This window comes from Onychostoma macrolepis, chromosome 03, assembly GCF_012432095.1.
Source record: "Onychostoma macrolepis isolate SWU-2019 chromosome 03, ASM1243209v1, whole genome shotgun sequence".
NCBI lineage: Eukaryota > Metazoa > Chordata > Actinopteri > Cypriniformes > Cyprinidae > Onychostoma > Onychostoma macrolepis.
The window spans coordinates 7,358,943-7,378,307 of NC_081157.1; the positions used below are offsets into that span (position 1 = coordinate 7,358,943).

Here is a 19,365-nt window from a genome sequence, read left to right on the forward strand (position 1 = left end):
TAGGTTTGTCTCCTAATTCAAATTGTTTTTGCTTAATCTTTAATAAAAGGGAGCTAGTTTGAGTAGATACAATGTTATTATATTCATATTTCAATTTCATAATAGTAGTCAGAGTTGAGCTGGAAGACGTGAGTTTAAACTGCTGCTCTAGAGCTGACAACTCCGCCTCTTATCTCAGAAAGCCTTTTGCCCCTCTGCTTTTTCAGTTCTGTTTGGTACGCTATCACTCGGCCTCTAATGACAGCTTCATGTAAACTGCAGCCGGTGAGAAGATAATATTCACATACTTCTTTCTTTTGTACTTTCGTCTTTGTTTTCTTGCCTTTGTGCGTCATGATCAGCTGTTCCTCAATCTTCACCGATCTAAAGACATAAGTGGCGACGTTTTTAATAACTGGCAAGACGCGGTAAAAGCCGTGTTAACAGGTTGCCTGCTGTTCGTTCAATCAGTGACGGTGACACCACAAACATGCAAATAAGAACGTTAACCGGGGTTTAGGAATGTACCGTGTGAAACATCTGTTAATGAACACCCAGGGTTAACAGTTAACCCCAGGCACAGTATGAGCAGTGTGTAACGTGATTACAGATAACCCGGGATTCTGCTTATGCAGGGTTCAGGATGACCCAGGGTTAACAATTTCAAGTGTGAAAAGCTCTATAGAGGGATCCATCTTTCTAATGCCCAGAAGAAGCCTCATCTTCATCTTCCAAAGGATAAGAAGCATCGGTCTCAGTGGTCTCGTTACCAAAGTTAGTTTGGCCGCAAACGTTAGCATCGGTTAGCACCGGTCTAGTTGAAATGTCTTCCACCGTGACAGTCAGGGACGGAGCCTTTTTGACAATCTTTTTAGATTTATTCATCATTAATATATTGACTTTGCTAACTGATCAAGTTAAGTAGGAATAACAAATTTTTATGATTTATTCCATCAAGTGTGACGGAGCTGGGTGAAAGTCACTCCATGTGCTACTCTCTAGCGCCCACCGGGTGGTTGTTTATGCATGAAAGACCATTATTGAAAGTAATGACCAACATTTTCATGTAATTACATGTTAACTTTGCTGCTGTCCATCTGCAATTGATATTACAATATAGTGATTCAAAACACACAGTTCATAAAAGCTTTTTCTATTCTAAACAGCTGTGGTTTGGTGGATGTGTCTCTGGCAAACGTCCTGTGCAGGCAATTCCATGCAAAAGTCATCCTTACCGTGAAAAAATCTAGTTTTTACCAAAAGAATAAAACCCTGTTTAACTTGTGCATTTAGGTCTGTATTCTACTGCATTAATGTGCTTTAATAGAAATTTGAAGGAAATCGCTATGTTTATCCACCACATATGAGGGGTGCACCTAAAGTAAAATTACATTTCCATTTGACTGTATTTCATGTTTTCAAATGAGAGACCAAAGACTTCCCTATTTTTTAATTTGTCAACAGTGAGTATTTTGTAGAAAGATGGAAGTAAAGTATCTGAAAAGTAAATGAACTCACTTTGTCTAAACAGCGATGATTTTTGAATTTATGAGGTCAGGACGCTTCAGCGCTGTGTGACGTCCGTAACGTTTTAAAGCTACATATTAATGCAATTAACTTGAAACTTAATGTACAATGCCAACTTATGGCCATACAATTTATTTTGTATCATTGCATATTAAAATAATTCACTATGTTATGCAGATGCACAATGTGAAACTGTAATCTAAAGAGAGAAAGAAATGTGATTGCTGCAGTTACTGTGGAGTAACAGAAACAGTTATTACACTGAAGCGTACAGAGAAAGAAACCAACTTGTGGAAAAAATAAGAGATATGGAAATTAGTGTCTTTTCAGTAAAACTATATTTCAGAATGCACAGAAACACCTATTTGAAAGATACGGGTTTAATTAACAGGATATAATTTTTTTTTGATTTGTTGTGATTTTTCTTCACGATCAGTTTTGAAAAGTTTACAGAGTGGAGTATCCTCAGCGAGGCAAGATATAGTAAATGAAATTTTACAAGTAATATTTAGAATCAAACAATTAGGAACAGAGGTTTGTTTTCTGTGGGTCCCGGCACATGTTGGCGTGAAAGGGAATGAAGAAGTGGATAAATTGGCAAAGGAGGCTCTAAAGCATCATGAGATTGATCTTAGCGTAAAGTTGAGTAAAAGCGGAAGTCAAGGGGATAATTGGAATTGAAATGAAAAAGCAGTGGCAGATGAAATGGGATAATGAAATAAAGGGAAGGCATTTGCACAATTTACACAGAAAAGTAGGGGTGGAAAGAAGAAGAATTAATGACAGGGAAAAAGATGTGCTATGGACTAGATTGCGAATTGGACATTCAGCATTAAATCACAATCTGTATAAAATAGGGAAACCGGAAACTGTGATAGGTGCGGACACTTGGAAACAGTGAATCATGTATTATTAGAGTGTACAACATATAACAGAGAGAGAATAAAATTAATCCAGTCATTGAAAGATGGTGGTATAAACAATTACTCACTTAAAGAATTATTAGGTGATGGAATAAATCATAGAATTCAAAATGAAGTATTTAGATTTTTAAATGACACAGAACTAGTGAACAGAATCTAAGGAAATGTGATTATTTTTATTAGGTAAGGTGTTACTTGTTATTTATTTATTTTTTCTGAGAATCAGTTTTCACCAAGTAGTGCTCCATACTCCAATCCAGTAGGTGGCGGAAATGCACCTTACAGTTGGTTTGCCAACCGCCAGTTAAACAGCAGAAGAAGAAGAGCATCGAGATCTGCAGAAACTCTGTAAAATAATAATAATAACTGACAGAAAACAGCTGAAAGAGTGAACTTGAAGACGAGGCGGAGACTCGAGGAAAAGAGGAGCAGTGAATTAACTTACCTAAGATATTGAATTCTTGTCTTGGTAAGTTATATTTAACATATTGCTGATGTTTTTTTTTGAAAGAAAAGTGTTGCAAACTGAGATGAGTTGTTATGTGGACTGATGTTAAAGCATGCCATAAAAGTGTTACAGTGTTCAATAACAGTTGAATCGATGGGTTAATGTGTTATTTTGAGGTTTGCATACATGTGATTTATTGATGTGAGTGTTTGCCTTGTGACTGCAAGGCTGTTTTTTTGTTTTGTTTTGTTTGGAGCAGCATTCCTGGGATTCGGTAATATTTCAGTCCCCCTGAGTTTCTAAAGTGGTGGTTCACCAAAATGAATCTTTTACAAAACTTTGGGATGCCCATTATAATCAATAAAAATAATTATTGCATTTTTATATTTTTTAGCATAAAATAATGTTTTATATCTATCTTAAACCAAGCATTGTGTCATGTCCCTGAGGCACTTCACTGAGTTTGTACTTAGAAAATTATTAACAAAATGTGCGTAGTGTCTGTTTTTTTTGTTTTTTTTTGGCAACAATGTAAGCATTTATTTGTGTTCCTTTCTTGTAAAAAAGATTTTTCTGAAAAAAAAAAGCTAAATATTTAATTTAAAAAAAACAGACTTTAAAGTTATGTCACCTCAACCCCGTCACACTAACAATTCTACGCCTATAATAATTTACTCCACCCATATGTGACATAATTTACCAGAAATGACATCATTCAGGTCTCTTTAATAGTGGTGCAGAAATGGTTAGTGGTATCATACTTTTAATTCATATTTGTGAGGCATGTTATAGTCAGGGAGGGTACTGTCAAGCTTAACAACTCAACCCTGTTACATAAAATTAAGATGGAAAATGATTACTTTTTCAACATTTTATTTTAATCCATAATTATATACAATGTATTTATTTTATTGCTGCCATATATGGTCGACTCTCCTACACTACAAGACAAGCAGTGGCCATTTTGAGTGAAAAACACAACCCCGTCACAAATATATGTATTTCTCATTGTGACAGGGTTGAGTTATTTGCTTCATTTATTAATAATGTTAATGAAAAAATATATAAAATAGTCATGGTTTCAGTAAATATATAACTCATATTTTTCTTTTAAAGGGGTCCTATGATGCTATTGTAAAGATCATTATTTTGTGTATTTGGTGTAACAGAATATGTTGACATGCTTTAATATTCAACAAACACATTATTTTTCAAATACTGTACATTATTGTAGGTCCTCTATGCCCCGCCTCTCTCAAACGCTTCGTTTTATGCAAAGTCCCTCCTTCCGACAAGCACAGTCTGCTCTGATTGGCCAACTGGCACACTGCATTGTGATTGGCCGAACACCACAAGCTGCGTCGGAAATGTAACGCCCCTTTCCATAATCGCGAGCTTCAGCTTTCAAAGTAAATCTAAACTGTTAATAATGTCCTTAGTTTTACCATCAGTTCAAACCCGAGAGGGAAACAGTCTCGTGACAGACACAGTGATGAAGCTCGTATGTGTTTGCACACAAGCCGCAATTAAGACGATTTCTGATGCGCTGTACACTCCGCAGTGATGTGACCCTCTCTCTATCACACACACACACACACAAGCCTTTAAGAAAGCTGACGTGCAGTGATGTGACCCTGTCTCTCTCTCTCTCTCTCTCACACACACACACACACAAGCCAGGATTAAGATAGCTGATGTGCTGTGATGTGACCCTCTCTCACACACACGTGCATATACACACACACACACGATGCGCAAAACTCTGCATTTGAACAGTCAATAACAAATACTTAAACTAATAACAAAACAAAACATACTTACAGTTACTGATTCAGAAGCGCCAGATTGTCATAGTAAAGTCAGAATTACCTCCTCTCCTAGGTTCACGAAACAGTCATCCATAAAAAACGTTGTGATAACATTTGGGTTGTGCTGTTCTGTTGTAAGTAATCTTAATGATTCCTAAATGCATCTACTTTCAGAAAGCCAAATAAAGTGCTTTTGCTTTTGCCTAGAAACACACAGCGTCTCCCCGTCATGGCTGCATCAACACTACTGCAGTTACTGAAACCACGCCTTACGCAAATATTTCCACACCGTGACATAGACATGTTGGAGGCGTGTTTAAATGAGCCGTTTTAGGGGGGCATGGACAAGTCTTAACTTTTATAAAGAATATCTCTTTGGTTTTGAGACTTCACTCTTTGCAACTTCAGGGATCTTGTCTATGCACAATCAGCTTGTAACAATCCAAAGAGAAAGGAAAGCTTGAAATCGCATCATATGACCCCTTTAAATAGAATTTTTGATGTAATATGTCCACTTAAATGTTGACAAGCATCATAAATCAGAAATTGCTCCCACATTTGCAGCAGAAAGACAATGTTGGCCATGCAGATATCTTGACCCAGAAACAAGGGGACAATATGATGAAGAAACAAAACCAAAACTTTAATTTAAGGCCATGTATCCTTTCAAATGTGTTACAGTCTTCAACCCCATCGCACCTTGTCACATTAACATTTTTAGAAGACAATTAAGAACAAAATTATTTCTTGCTGATTACCATGTGACATGTTAAGGGCTAAAACAATAAAATTGTGGATTTAGTTCAAATTTTTAATTAAAAATATTTTTTACAAAAAAATAAACAGACCGTAGACATACAATTTGTGCATTTTTAGTTTCAGTCCTGTACAAATGTGAAAATTAAGATAAATGTTACATTTGTTATCATTAAATTGTTATCAGGGACACATGAACCTGTTTGTTCTATAACAATTTCTGTGTAAAATCCTTTTTAAACCAATCCCATTTTGTCCGTTAAGGGGTTGAGAAAAAAGGTGTCTAAAGCGGAAAATAATAAAAGGTCTTTAATGCTTGAGGTGAGAAAATAGGATTTTTTGGGGGGTTTGATATGTGCCTAAAGCCTCGTTTATGCTTCGCGAGCCTCCGCTGACTGCGCGCACACCTCCCCAAACTGACGAGGCGTTTATACTTGACGTGTTCGCCGTTGAGATATTCTTTGAAACGACAGGAGGCGCACAAACGAAATCGTCCATTAAATCCGCAGGAAGTAGAAGAGAAGTAGGAATTTTACCGGAATTACGTCAGATCATTCAAGATGGACTATTGTTTGTTGATTTAATAAAATTTTACATCAAACTTTTTGTTCACTCTTTAATTTCTGTGCATAATGCAGACACATTTCTACATATTGTAGTATAACGTTATGTGGGTTATTCGACAGTGTTTGGAATTTGTCTTATTATTCTAACATTTCAAATTCGACCACATTATTAGAGTACAAGTTAGACAAAAATATTGCCACGTTGAGGCTCAAGTAGGTGTAACTGTTCAAATACCAGATTAATGTTATAATGTATATAAGTTGAAACCCTACCCAGATAGCAAATAGTAATTGAAACGATGTTAAATCAACATCCCACTGTCAACGATAAAATCATTGAATCAACGTCGAACTCTGATGTTGATTTTCATCATGTTGCACCCTCTATTATCATTGAAACAACGTTTAAATCATACCTAGAGATCAACAGAATTTCAATGGTATTTTAGTATACCACAGCTAGGTTTAATCTGAAGGTCTGTAATTTTAATATAATATTAAAAACATTATTATTAGGCTATAATCCTGCTTTATCGACAGCCAGGATGGGCTAGCAAAATATAGAAAATAGAAATACCTTTAGGCTATAACCTAGACTAGCACAAATGACACCCCACGCATTCTTTAAAAATTAAACAATCATTTTTATTGTATTATTTCTTTTTTTTTTGTCTTTTAAAGTGCTAACTCCTGCTGCGTCTGTCTTCCAGCTCCTCCGCCGGTCTGGGGCGAGCGCAGCCACTTCAGATGAGGCTTATTATACTAAAGACTTGCTTACTTGAAAACGATGTGGATTAATGATCTGAAAAAGGACAAAAGTAAATCACAGTGTCAGTAAACAGCAATTCAATTCAGAATCATCCACTGAAAGGTTTTTCTAAAGACTGAACAATTTTTATTCATGAATAATGGACTCCGTTCACTATATTTAAGTACAAGATACCTATATCACGTCACATCACGTAATTTTCTGTCACATGTGCTATAATGTCTGAATGGAACATATATCCACCTGCCACGCAAAGATTTTACCCCCTCTCTTATCTTGCCATCTCATAGTTAGGTAAATCATTTTATATTTCTGGGTAGAAACGCATTTTTGTTGAGGCTGTATAAGACGGACTACTTTTCGGACTACTTTACGGAGCACTTTTCAAAACTGCCCAATATGTTCATGGATGTATTCGAATTAAAGGGAGGCAAAGGATTAGCTTGCAGTGACATCTTTCATAAGGACAATTTATGAGGCCAAGTGACTCTAAAAAAAAAAAATCATGTTTATTATTTTATTAAATCAGAACTAATTGTTAACTCAACAAATTAAATATAAATAACTGGATACTTATAACTAATTAAATAGTAAATGTATTGATTAGAGTTACCATAGACAAAAGATTTTTCTGGTTGACTAAATTGCACATTCATTTCTGCTTAAATACTGGGTGCATGGAGGAATATGCATAAATCTCACCGCAAAAACAGGCTAATAAATTAACGAGGCATTTTAATTGTTTCTAAATGAAGTATGTGGGGCTAAGACGCCAGGCCTGGTTGTCAGGCGCTGTATAACAGCGCTTCCCCGCGCTCAGAAAAGGTGCAGAAGATCATCAAAAATCGTGATATCGCATAAGCACTAGTATAAAACGACTGTTATCATTTCTGAAAACAAACACAATGGAGTTACAAAACTGTATCGCACATCGCAGCCCTGCTCGAGGATTATTCATATTTTGGATTTGTAGGCTACGAGATGGTCTAATCGGCATTTCCAGTTAACATTACAACTCGAGACAGTTCTGCATTGAATAAAGTAAAGGTAAACCATGTCTTTTGTGTAATTCTGGCCCGCCGCTGCTGTGGGTAGAGCACTATGCTAGCGTTGGTTCCGCCGGTGTTCTCCGGCGGTCAGAAGAAATAGCGGTGCTGTGTTAATAGATTTCACGACACTAGCAATGGGTACAGACATGTATTTTGAGCTAGCTGTCACAAAAATAGACTGGACCAATGAGGTTTTGCTAACTTTATAACCTAAAAGAGATCAAGTACTTTTGGCAGATTTTGACACATTGGTAAAACAAAAATCTATTTCAGTGACTGCAGCACTGCGTCGGTTACTACATTAACCATCATGTTAACGATCAACCTAACAGTATTTGATTTGGTACAATTCATTCATATCGAACATTAAGCAAGCTTACCTGTACGCTTGTGCCAAGGTCCAGAAATGATCTGTGTCCGGTGCAGTACGTTGGTGTTGATCTCCCGGTCAACCAAAAATTGATGGATTTTCAATCATATTTCCCAGTCAACTATATATCGATGCATTTTCAATCATATTTCCCGGTCAACTATATATCGATGCATTTTCAATCATATTTCCCGGTCAACTATATGCCGATGACTCTTCAACAACAGCGTCGTTTCCCGGTCAACTATAAATCAATGACTTTTCAACACATTCAGCGATCGCCCGGTAAACCAAATATCAATGCTTAATCAATCATAAAGATAACTATAGATCAACGTTGTTCCAATATTGTTGCCATCAACATTAATAACATCAGGTTTTCATCGATATGGTAATGGTGATTCAACATTTATTTTGCATTGAAATTTCAACATCAACCATAATGATGATTCAGATGGAAAAACAATGTTTATTCAATGTTGGCTTGCTGTCTGGGTACAGTGTTTTGCAAATGTAACACTTCTATAAAGGTTAGGGACTGCAAAATGTACTTTGCCATAGATTAACCCATGTGATGTCTTTGTTATGTTATATAAAATGAGAAGATATAACAACAGTTCAAAAGAGCAATGTTGATCAATATTGTTTTATTCTGAATACAATATATTACAGACACATTGTTATGTGGTGCATAGAATACTTTGCTATAGTTACAGTGCTACAGGCATATGTGAATAATTATTTTAAAACTATTATAAAAATTACAAAGAAAATATAAGCTGTTCATGTTGACTGCGGCGCCGCGCGAACTGTTCGCTCGAGTCACAAAAAATGTTGTGCACACCGCCTGGTTTATACTTGCTGCGTCAGCACGAGCGCTAAGGTGCGCGCAGCGGACGGAGCGCAATTGAGGATTTGGGTTTCAAACTAAAGTAAAAGACCGCTTCTTAAACCAGAGAAGGTGAACATGTTGGTAAAAAACCATGCAAGTCCTGTCAGCGACAGACGGTTTAGTTTTACTTTTCTTTTTGCTTGTTATCTTTGCTGTTTACCTCACGTTACTCTACGGAGGCTTTCCTTATTTTGTTTAAATATTATTATTTATTTGATTTCTCAGTGTTTGCTAAATATTCTGTAATTTATGAGTTGCTATATAATACAGCATGTGATGTGTCCTATGTAGAGACAGACAGTAACTAAGTACGATTACTTGAGTATTGTACTTAAGTACACTTTTTTTCTGGAAACTTATGACTTTAACTTCACTACATTTGAAACACAAATATTGTACTTTTCACTCCACTACATTTCTATCAAGGTATTCGAAGTAGAAAGTCGTTAATATGTAGCAGCTTCAGTGGGTGAATTTTTCTTTTCTTTTTTTTTCTTCTCTAAAACGTGACTTTCTTTTTTTCAGACAGTTTATCAGTAATCACTCGTGTAGCGCTACATGAAGTGAATTCCCAGCATTTTTTGAACACTGACAGTTGCAAATGTGATATTTATTTACAACAATTTAATAAGAAGTTAATAATGTGGTATATGTTAGACACAATATTGTCTGATTTTGCTAAATTGTGTTAGTGAAAATATTACCTATAAAGCCACAGAAGAACTGTTGTGTGTCTTCTAATAAAACACAGGTGTTGGACTTGAAGCAGCACTGCACAGACCGTTCTGTGTATGACATTGAAGTACTGCGAGAGCATTTTTGAAATTTTTGTTTTGACGTCTTGCTGTTTTGCTTTTTTGTTAAAGCAGTGTTGCTGTTGTAAAGTTATACAGCTACAGTTGTGTTGCTGGGTTTTAAAGCAGGTTTGATTTTTTTTCTTATCACTCTGTATTTACAGGATTTCTGTTCACATGTGGATGAATGGCTACATATAGATGTGTGTGCGCACACTGTCAGAGCTGTGTGAGATCACTACCATCCTGCTTTTGTGGGGGTGGGTAGGGTTGTTAAATATATATATATATTTTTTTTCCCCCATAGATTTCTAACATTCTAAAAACTCTTTATTCCAAAGATACTACAAGTTAGTCAATTTATAGGGTTGGGTATCGATTCAGATGTCCCAATTCGATTCGATTTCAATTCGCCAGCTCTTGATTCAAATCTCACTTTTTAAATTTTTTTTTATTACATTCAGTGAATATAGTTTTAAAAAGTAACAAAGCACAAAGCTTTTTGCGATTACTGGACGGCAAGATTTCTTGCAGCGCGGGATTAAATTCCCGAATAAAACGCGGTAGCAGTCGGTAACTCTGGTGTAATTTGAACGGGAGTGGGCGGTTTAACAATATCCTGTTCCCGACGTCCTTTCAGAACAGCATATCTGCACTTTATTCTCATTGACCACTGGTACAGCCTGCACTCTGGTACAGAACTGTTATGCACGCGCTGCACTCATGAACCAGTGCAAAGTGTTAAACTTTAGTATTTTGACAAGATGAATAAAATAACTAGGCTGTTTTTGTACAACCTAAATTTAATTTTTTTTCTCTGCGGCACTTTTTCCTATTGTGTTGTAAATATTAAACGAATTGTATTCTGACAAGACGAATAAAAATACACTTTTTTTCCTACTGTGTTGGCAGCAAAATGTTAAACCAATTTTATGTCTTAAGACACAAAATTGGTTTAACATTTATTTGCTGTCAATAAATTCAAGACTCTTGACGATGAATAAAATAATAAATACAATTTTGTGCAGCCTACATGTTTATTTGTCAGCCTATCTCTCTTTCTTTTAGTAGAGGAAATTTAAATGTGAGATTCTGGAAACAAGGTCGGGAACGGTCGGGTCGGGAAGAAAATTATTCTAAGCGGACAGCGGGTGAACAAAGAGTGAATATATCGTGGGAGTGGGAGGGTGCGGAATAAAACCTCGCAGGAGCGGGACTAAAAAAACAGTCCCGCGCAGACCTCTAGTCTGGAGCCCTACTTTTCCTTTCAAATTTGTCTCTTTTTTTTAATGAGTTAATGAAAATCAAACTTTTGAAACTTCTTGAACTTTTTTAACTTTCATTTTAGATCTGATGGAAGAGAAGAAGGTGATGGAGGAACTGATGGAAGCAGGGAAGAAACATCAAGACATTTGCCCTCAGTGTGGAAAGAGTTTCTCATGCGAACAAAGTCTTAATCTTCACATAAAATTTCATAAGGAAATGAAGCCGTACGAATGTGACTGGTGCGATAAGATTTTCACACTTAAAGGAAACTTTAATGAACACATGAAAATCCACGCTGAAGAGAAGCCACACACATGTGATCAGTGCGGGAAGAAGTTCAGACTTAAAGGAAACCTTAATACACACATGAGAATCCACACTGGAAAGAAACCCTTCACATGTGATCAGTGCGGGAGGAAGTTCAGACATAAAGGAAACCTTAATACTCACATGAGAATCCACACTGGAAAGAAACCCTTCTCATGTGATCAGTGTGATAAAAGTTTCATACAAAAAGGACAGCTTAATGAACACATGAGAATCCACACTGGAGAGAAGCCCTTCACATGTGAACAGTGCGGGAAGAGTTTCAGAAAGTCAAGTGCTTTCAAAGTACATTTGCTCACTCATTCTAGAGAAAGACTATATAACTGTGACCAGTGCAGTAAAAGTTTTTTTAGGGCAGATTTCCTGAAGGACCACCTGACAGTTCATACACAGGAGAGGCCTTACGTATGTTCTTTGTGTGGAAAGAGTTTTAGACTGATGGGTAATTTAAAAACACATCAGAAAAGACACAGCGGCGTGAAGGATCATATTTGCTCTGAGTGTGGAAAGGCTTTTTTTTCAGTTTATGCACTGAAGAAGCACCAGACAGTTCACACCGGAGAAAAACCTTACCAGTGTTCACACACTGACAAGACATTCACCAGGGTTTCCGCAGGGTCTTAAAGTCTTAAATTGTATAAGAAAGTCTTAATTATGATTTCAAGAGGTCTTTAAATTTGGAGAAGGAAAGACCAGAGTTGAGATATGGCTGAATGTGACGATTACATTTCAAAAGGCTATGATTTCATTAAATAAACATGAGCGCTGAAAGTTCAAAGTCCGGTGCTGCGCTGCTTTGTGTTCTGCCTTTACCAGGAAAACTGTTATATTTCTGCCAAACGCGACACCTGCTGGCAGAGAATGAATCAGTTAACACAAGTAAAACTAGTGTGCGTACGAGTGCCTTTTTTCACTGCACGATTCAGTTGATTAAAATGCATTTAGAATGATCACATAATTTAAGATATGGGGGCAGAAAATGTATAGCCTATATTTATATCATTTCATATAGTTAATATCACAGGAAGAGTGCCGTTTTTTCTCCAAAGTCAGCATGATTACAAATGTGATATTTATTTTATGCAACAGTTCAATAAACAAGAAATTAATATTAAGAGACTTACGTTTTATACACCATATTTCCTGCTTTTGCTCTATTTCTCCAACAAAAATAATTCCAAACACGGCCACAGCGCTGTTTTACGTCTCTGAGCAACATGAAGGTGATTCGTTCCTGAATGAATCAACAGTTTAAATGATTCGGTTCAATCGCAATGACTCGCTTATTAACAATGATTTGCTGCCACCTACTGGCAGTTTTAATTTCACATTTAAAGTATCTTCATTTTTTTATGTTTTCGTGCCATGACTTCACCTTTTATGTTTCAAATATCAAAATATTATTTATGCGTCTGTAACTGTAGTAGGGGTGTAACGACTACCGATTCTCCGGCACGGAGAAAACAGAAATTAAGTCTATAATAGGACCACACAAAATATATAATAGACTATAATATAATTAACAGAAAAAAGGGAAAAAACTGTGCAACAAGTAGGCTATAGGCTACCTTTGTTTTTGTGACACTCTTAATGCATTTTATTTCTTTCCTTTATATCTTTGATTTTATTCCTCGGCTCGCGTTGGCGCTTCTCGCACTCACAAACAACATTAGTTCTAGCGTTGCTTGACATTTCAGCTATTCATCATTAAACTAAAATGTAGTCAACCAAATGTAAAAGTTACACTGTTTATTTTAAAAGGTCTGCTGTGAAATCAGCGTGCAGTGCCAAAACAAACATTTTTACGCATGTGAAGGATTTTACGAATATTGGGACATGAATTAAGTATAAAGCCATGTTTAGGCTACATAATAAATAATAGTTTAACGACCAAATAATACAAATATTGCAAAATGGAAACATTTGGATTCTTGTTCGAATGAGACAGGCTTGTGAGTGCAATGCCGTTTCAGCTTTGCTTGATGTTTGTGTGCTGTTTATAATAAATGCCAGCTTATAGCGTGAATTTTTTAATTTATTTTTTATTATAGTTTAATATATAATTCATTAATTTTATAGCTGCTTATTTTGTCATTCTTCTTCTGTAATATTGTTCTGTAATATTGTTAAATGGAAATAATGTTTATGTTTGTAAAGGTTTCCTTAAATTTACAGGTATTTGATATACATAAAAAATAATGTAATTGTTTGCAATTGTTACAAGGGTAACAAGGTTGTTTCTGGAATAAAATCAATTTGTCTTTCATGAGATTACTTCCTCTTTTGACCAGGTTTTGTTTCTCCATGTCGTAAACTCTAGGTGCAAGGCTTCTAAACCGGGTGTTTTACGTCTCTGAGCAACATGAAGGTGATTCGTTCCTGAATGAATCAACAGTTTAAATGATTCGGTTCAATCGCAATGACTCGCTTATTAACAATGATTTGCTGCCACCTACTGGCAGTTTTAATTTCACATTTAAAGTATCTTCATTTTTTTATGTTTTCGTGCCATGACTTCACCTTTTATGTTTCAAATATCAAAATATTATTTATGCGTCTGTAACTGTAGTAGGGGTGTAACGATTACCGATTCTCCGGTACGGAGAAAAACAGAAATTAAGTCTATAATAGGACCACACAAAATATATAATAGACTATAATATAATTAACAGAAAAAAGGGAAAAAACTGTGCAACAAGTAGGCTATAGGCTACCTTTGTTTTTGTGACACTCTTAATGCATTTTATTTCTTTCCTTTATATCTTTGATTTTATTCCTCGGCTCGCGTTGGCGCTTCTCGCACTCACAAACAACATTAGTTCTAGCGTTGCTTGACATTTCAGCTATTCATCATTAAACTAAAATGTAGTCAACCAAATGTAAAAGTTACACTGTTTATTTTAAAAGGTCTGCTGTGAAATCAGCGTGCAGTGCCAAAACAAACATTTTTACGCATGTGAAGGATTTTACACGAATATTGGGACATGAATTAAGTATAAAGCCATGTTTAGGCTACATAATAAATAATAGTTTAACGACCAAATAATACAAATATTGCAAAAATGGAAACATTTGGATTCTTGTTCGAATGAGACAGGCTTGTGAGTGCAATGCCGTTTCAGCTTTGCTTGATGTTTGTGTGCTGTTTATAATAAATGCCAGCTTATAGCGTGAATTTTTTTAATTTATTTTTTTATTATAGTTTAATATATAATTCATTAATTTTATAGCTGCTTATTTTGTCATTCTTCTTCTGTAATATTGTTCTGTAATATTGTTAAATGGAAATAATGTTTATGTTTGTAAAGGTTTCCTTAAATTTACAGGTATTTGATATACATAAAAAAATAATGTAATTGTTTGCAATTGTTACAAGGGTAACAAGGTTGTTTCTGGAATAAAATCAATTTGTCTTTCATGAGATTACTTCCTCTTTTTGACCAGGTTTTGTTTCTCCATGTCGTAAACTCTAGGTGCAAGGCTTCTAAACCGGGGTGTTTTTAGGTGCGTGATATTCAAATGACGATTGTTTTCAGCCGCCACATTTATCAACGTGTGATCATTCGTACTGCGAGATTGGCGGCATACGAATGTTTCATGAATCACACGTGAACTCTGTCGTAAGTTGATTTGTGCGCACGGATCTGCGTTCGTTTCTACGTTAGATTAATAAATGAGGCCCAGTGTGTGAAGAATTACCGTATTGACCCGAATATAAGACGATGTTTTTTCCTTGGAAATACATCTCAAAAAACGCGCTCGTCTTATATTCAGGGTCTAGACTTTGACATGTCAATAATACACCCGCAACAATAGGTGGCGCCAAAAATGCATAAAACGAGTGTGCCATGAAATATGTAATGTAATGTGTGTTGTAAAGATCGCGAATGAAAACAAATGAAAAAGAAAAGCTTACAGCAGCATGATCGTGACTGTCATGTTAGCCTGATGGGAACAAACTTCCTCTGTAAGTGATTTTAAAACATAAGACAGTACCCAGATTTGAAGACTACAATAAGATTTCACGTCTACTGATAATAACATTTTGGTAGGCTTCTATGAGTTGGATAGCCTAATTGTTATATAATTCAGATGGGCTACCTATTATCTACCTATTATTTCAATGGTATATCAAAATTTTCCAATGTCATTGTTGCAAAAACAAAAATTAGAATTGGAAAAATATGCAATATGAAAATAATTTGAGAATAAATGTGTTTTACAGAGAGAGGAAAAAAACAAAACAAGATTTGGTTTTCAAAAAGCCTTTTTCCAACAGGTACATCTGGAAAAAGGGGGGTCGTCTTATAATCAGGGTTGTCTTATATTCGGGACAATACGGTACTTGTTTTTTGATTGTATGAAGACTTTTACTACAGATGACAAACTGAAACTGCACCACACTGTGTGTTAACACAAGACTGTAGTAATTCAACTCAAATTAAAGTTTAAATTGATTTTGACAATTTTCTGTAAACCTGCTTTGACATTTTATGTATTGTGAAATGTGATATACAAATAAATGTGAATTGAACTGAACACAGGGTTTAAAGTTCTCCGGCACCATGCCGGATTTCTGGCGTGCGGCGTTTGGCTGAGGGAAAAAAAAGATAGTCACGTTTGATTTCATGAGATTGCCTACCAATGGTATGAGAGGAACACAGCTTTCACTCCCAACCAAACTAACATTACTAGCTAATCAGAAGTTTTTGCTCTTATAAACACGAGACGCTCATAATAGTATCCAATTGCAGAGTCGCAGTGGATGAATGGAAAAGAGGCCAGTTTCTCGAGCGATACACCTTGAAAAAGCTGTGAGGCGCAATGGTCAAAGATGTCCATCTAGCGCCATATTTACATAGAAAAGCTATTGAAAAAGCAGCGGAGCTTTGTAAACAGCTCAGAGTAATCACGTCATCTCCATAAGAACAATATGACTGCCAGAACAAATTTACCGATAGTTTTGAAAAGGTCCTGTTCACACATGATCTCTTAACGGCAATTAACCAGTAATTTACCAGTAAATAATATATTTGGCTTTTCACACTGTGCTTAAGCCCGGGTTATCGTTGTTCTAAACACCGCTCCGGAGCAGGGTTAGCACCGCATTTGTGGTGCTAAGTTTGTACAGTGTGAAACAGAGCGGTGTTTGCTTGTTGCTGCTGGACACTGGTAACATACAGCCAATCAGAAATTGAGCTGTGAGGCTCATGTCACGTCAGTAACAGGAAACACGCTTCGTGTCAACTGCAGCCGGTGAGAAGAAATATCAAAAGACAAAGCGTGTAAATTGGAGTGAATAGCAGATGGTATTATTCTTGTGCTACTGTACAAGTAAACACTAACTTTAGTCTCGCCACACTTAAAAGAAATTCAAAGAAATATTCACATACTTTGCTCCTTGTTTTCTTTCTTTTGTACTTTTGTCTTTGTTTTCTTGCCTTTGTGTGTCTCGCGAGGCTTAAGGGGCTGTTCACATGTTGCACCTAAAAAGGTGTGGAAAACACTAAGCGCGCCGCTTTCTCCTTTTTTAAAATTGTAATAAAATGAAAACTAAAAGACTTTCAAATCACATGAGCCGATATTTTATTAGCAGAGAACATAAATGTTTAAACGGATCAATTTTACACTTTTATCCACTAATTGAGCTCATTTCAAATTTGATGCCTGCTACAGATCTTAAAAAAGTTAGTAGGGGGGCAACAAAGGGCTGAAAATCAAGAAATTTTGAAAAGATTCAGCTGGGAGAACATCTAACATGATTAGCTATAAAAGGGATGTCTTGGAGAGGCAGAGTCTCTCAGAAGTAAAGATGGACAGAGGCTCTCCAATCTGTGAAAGAGAGCGTAAAAAGATTGTGGAATACTTTAAAAACAACATTCCTCAATGCCAAATTGCAAAGTAGAGCCCTGCACGGGCCTCAAATTTAAGCCCTGGCCCGAGACGCTCAGGCCCTACCCCGGCCCATGTCCGACAGCTTATCAGAATTACCGGCCCGAGCCCGTTTTCCCCCCTTCTCCCAAAACAGCTATTAAAATAGTTCAGTTTTGTATGTGATGGCAAAGTGATTATATATTTTTTTTTACATTTTTTTTTATTGTTAATTTTGAAAAACGTTTGGAGCATTTTTTGTTCATTAAACAAGTTATTTCTTTCTTATAGTAACGACCATTTGATCAATTTAGCCTTCTCAAATCATCACGACTTGCTTAAAATACAATCTATAGATATAATAAAACAGTTCAAGCATATAACAATGTTTAAACGTTAAACCTAGATAAATGTGCGCTGCATCCAATAGTTTGTGCGGAGAGTGCAAGCTAAAGCGCAGGACATGGAGGCGCCAGCGCAATCAATTGCATTTTTTTCAATGGAAACAACTTAAAATAGGCCGTAATTTTTGCTCATAAAGGTAAGAGTAATACATCATTCAGAACTGTAAAGGGTCTACTTTATTTGTGTGCTCTCACAATATCAACAAAACGTTGTGCTTTTAAGAAAACGATACGCTTTCCTGCCGTCTCGTCTTGAACAGGAGCACTTCACAAAAATGAACCGAAAGTCAGCGAATACATACCTCAAAAACTAAAACAGGCCCGAGGCCCGGCCCTCATCTGAACTATGAAGTGAAAATTGGCCTGAAGCCCGGCCATAGGGACGTAAAAAAGTCGGGGCCCATCGGGCCCGGGCCGAAATGCAGGGCTCTATTGCAAAGGCTTTGCAAATCTCATCATCTATAGTATCAAAAGATTCAGAGAAACTGGAGAAATCTCTGTGCGTAAGGGACATGACCGAAGACCTTTGTTGGATGCCCGTGGTCTTCAGGCCCTCAGATGACACTGCATCACTCATCGGCATGATTTTTCGTTGACATCTGCAGATGCCAACTAAAGCTCTATCATGCAAAAAGGAAGCCATATGTGAACATGGTCCAGAAGTGCCGTTGTGTCCTGTGGGCCAAGGCTCATTTACAATGGACTGTTTCAAAGTGGAAAAGTGTTCTATGGTCAGACGAGTCCAGATTTGACATTCTTGTTGGAAATCACAGATGCCATGTCCTCCGGGCTAAAGAGGAGGGAGATCTTCCAGCGTGTTATCAGTGTTCAGTTCAAAAGCCAGCATCTCTGATGGTATGGGGGTGCATAAGTGCATACGGTATGGGCAGCTTGCATGGTTTGGAAGGCACTATGAAAGCTGAAAAGTATATAAAGGTTTCAGAGCAACATATGCTCCCCTCCAGATGACGTCTATTTCAGGGAAGGTCTTGTGTATTTCAGCAGGACAATGCAAAACCACATACTGCAGATATTACAACAACATGGCTTCGTAGTAGAAGAGTCCGGGTGCTGAATTGGCCTGCCTGCAGTCCAGGGGCCTCATGTATAAACGTTGCGTACGCACAAAACGGTCATATAAATTAGTGTACACAATTTCCCATGTACATATTGGGATTTATAAAAAATAAACTTGCCGTGAATATGTGCGCACTGTACGCAGTATTTCGATATTGTGGCAGACACTGCTGGATTCGCTGGTCGAACGGTCCATTGGCAAGTTTAAATAGGTCAGATTATATTAGCCTACTGCACAACCAGGCTGCACGTAGGTGTTTATTTTGCGTGAAGGCAGATTTCTTCTGCGATCTTCAGAACATTATGAAAATAGCATTGTGATTGAAGGATAGTATCTGAAGCAAACGGTAAGATTTGCACATTTCTTTTATAATATTTAGTCAGTGACACCGCAATTACGTACACTTATTTGCACACACCGTAGCCTATTTCTGATTCTACTATAGCCTATTTAAATATCCTAAAACATCTTGATTTGTTTAAAACAATTATATACTGCTTTGGCCAGTGGAAAAGAAAGAGATCCATTCTATTCTAAA

At 36.6% G+C, this 19,365-nt stretch overlaps 1 protein-coding gene across 1 annotated transcript; it reads left to right on the forward strand.

The window, feature by feature from the left end:
• The first annotated feature begins 1,439 nt into the window (after window positions 1-1,439).
• Window positions 1,440-13,290, forward strand: LOC131537589 (gastrula zinc finger protein XlCGF7.1-like). The gene is made up of 2 exons (XM_058771159.1): window positions 1,440-2,898; window positions 11,230-13,290. The coding sequence occupies exon 2, from the start codon at window positions 11,235-11,237 to the stop codon at window positions 12,096-12,098; it is 864 nt and encodes a 287-aa protein (XP_058627142.1). The 5' UTR covers window positions 1,440-2,898; window positions 11,230-11,234; the 3' UTR covers window positions 12,099-13,290.
• The last annotated feature ends 6,075 nt before the right edge of the window (window positions 13,291-19,365 follow it).

Excerpts from the sequence above, each read along its gene's own strand:
- LOC131537589 (XM_058771159.1), top strand. The coding sequence starts at position 11,235 with ATGGAAGAGAAGAAGGTGATGGAGGAACTGATGGAAGCAGGGAAGAAA.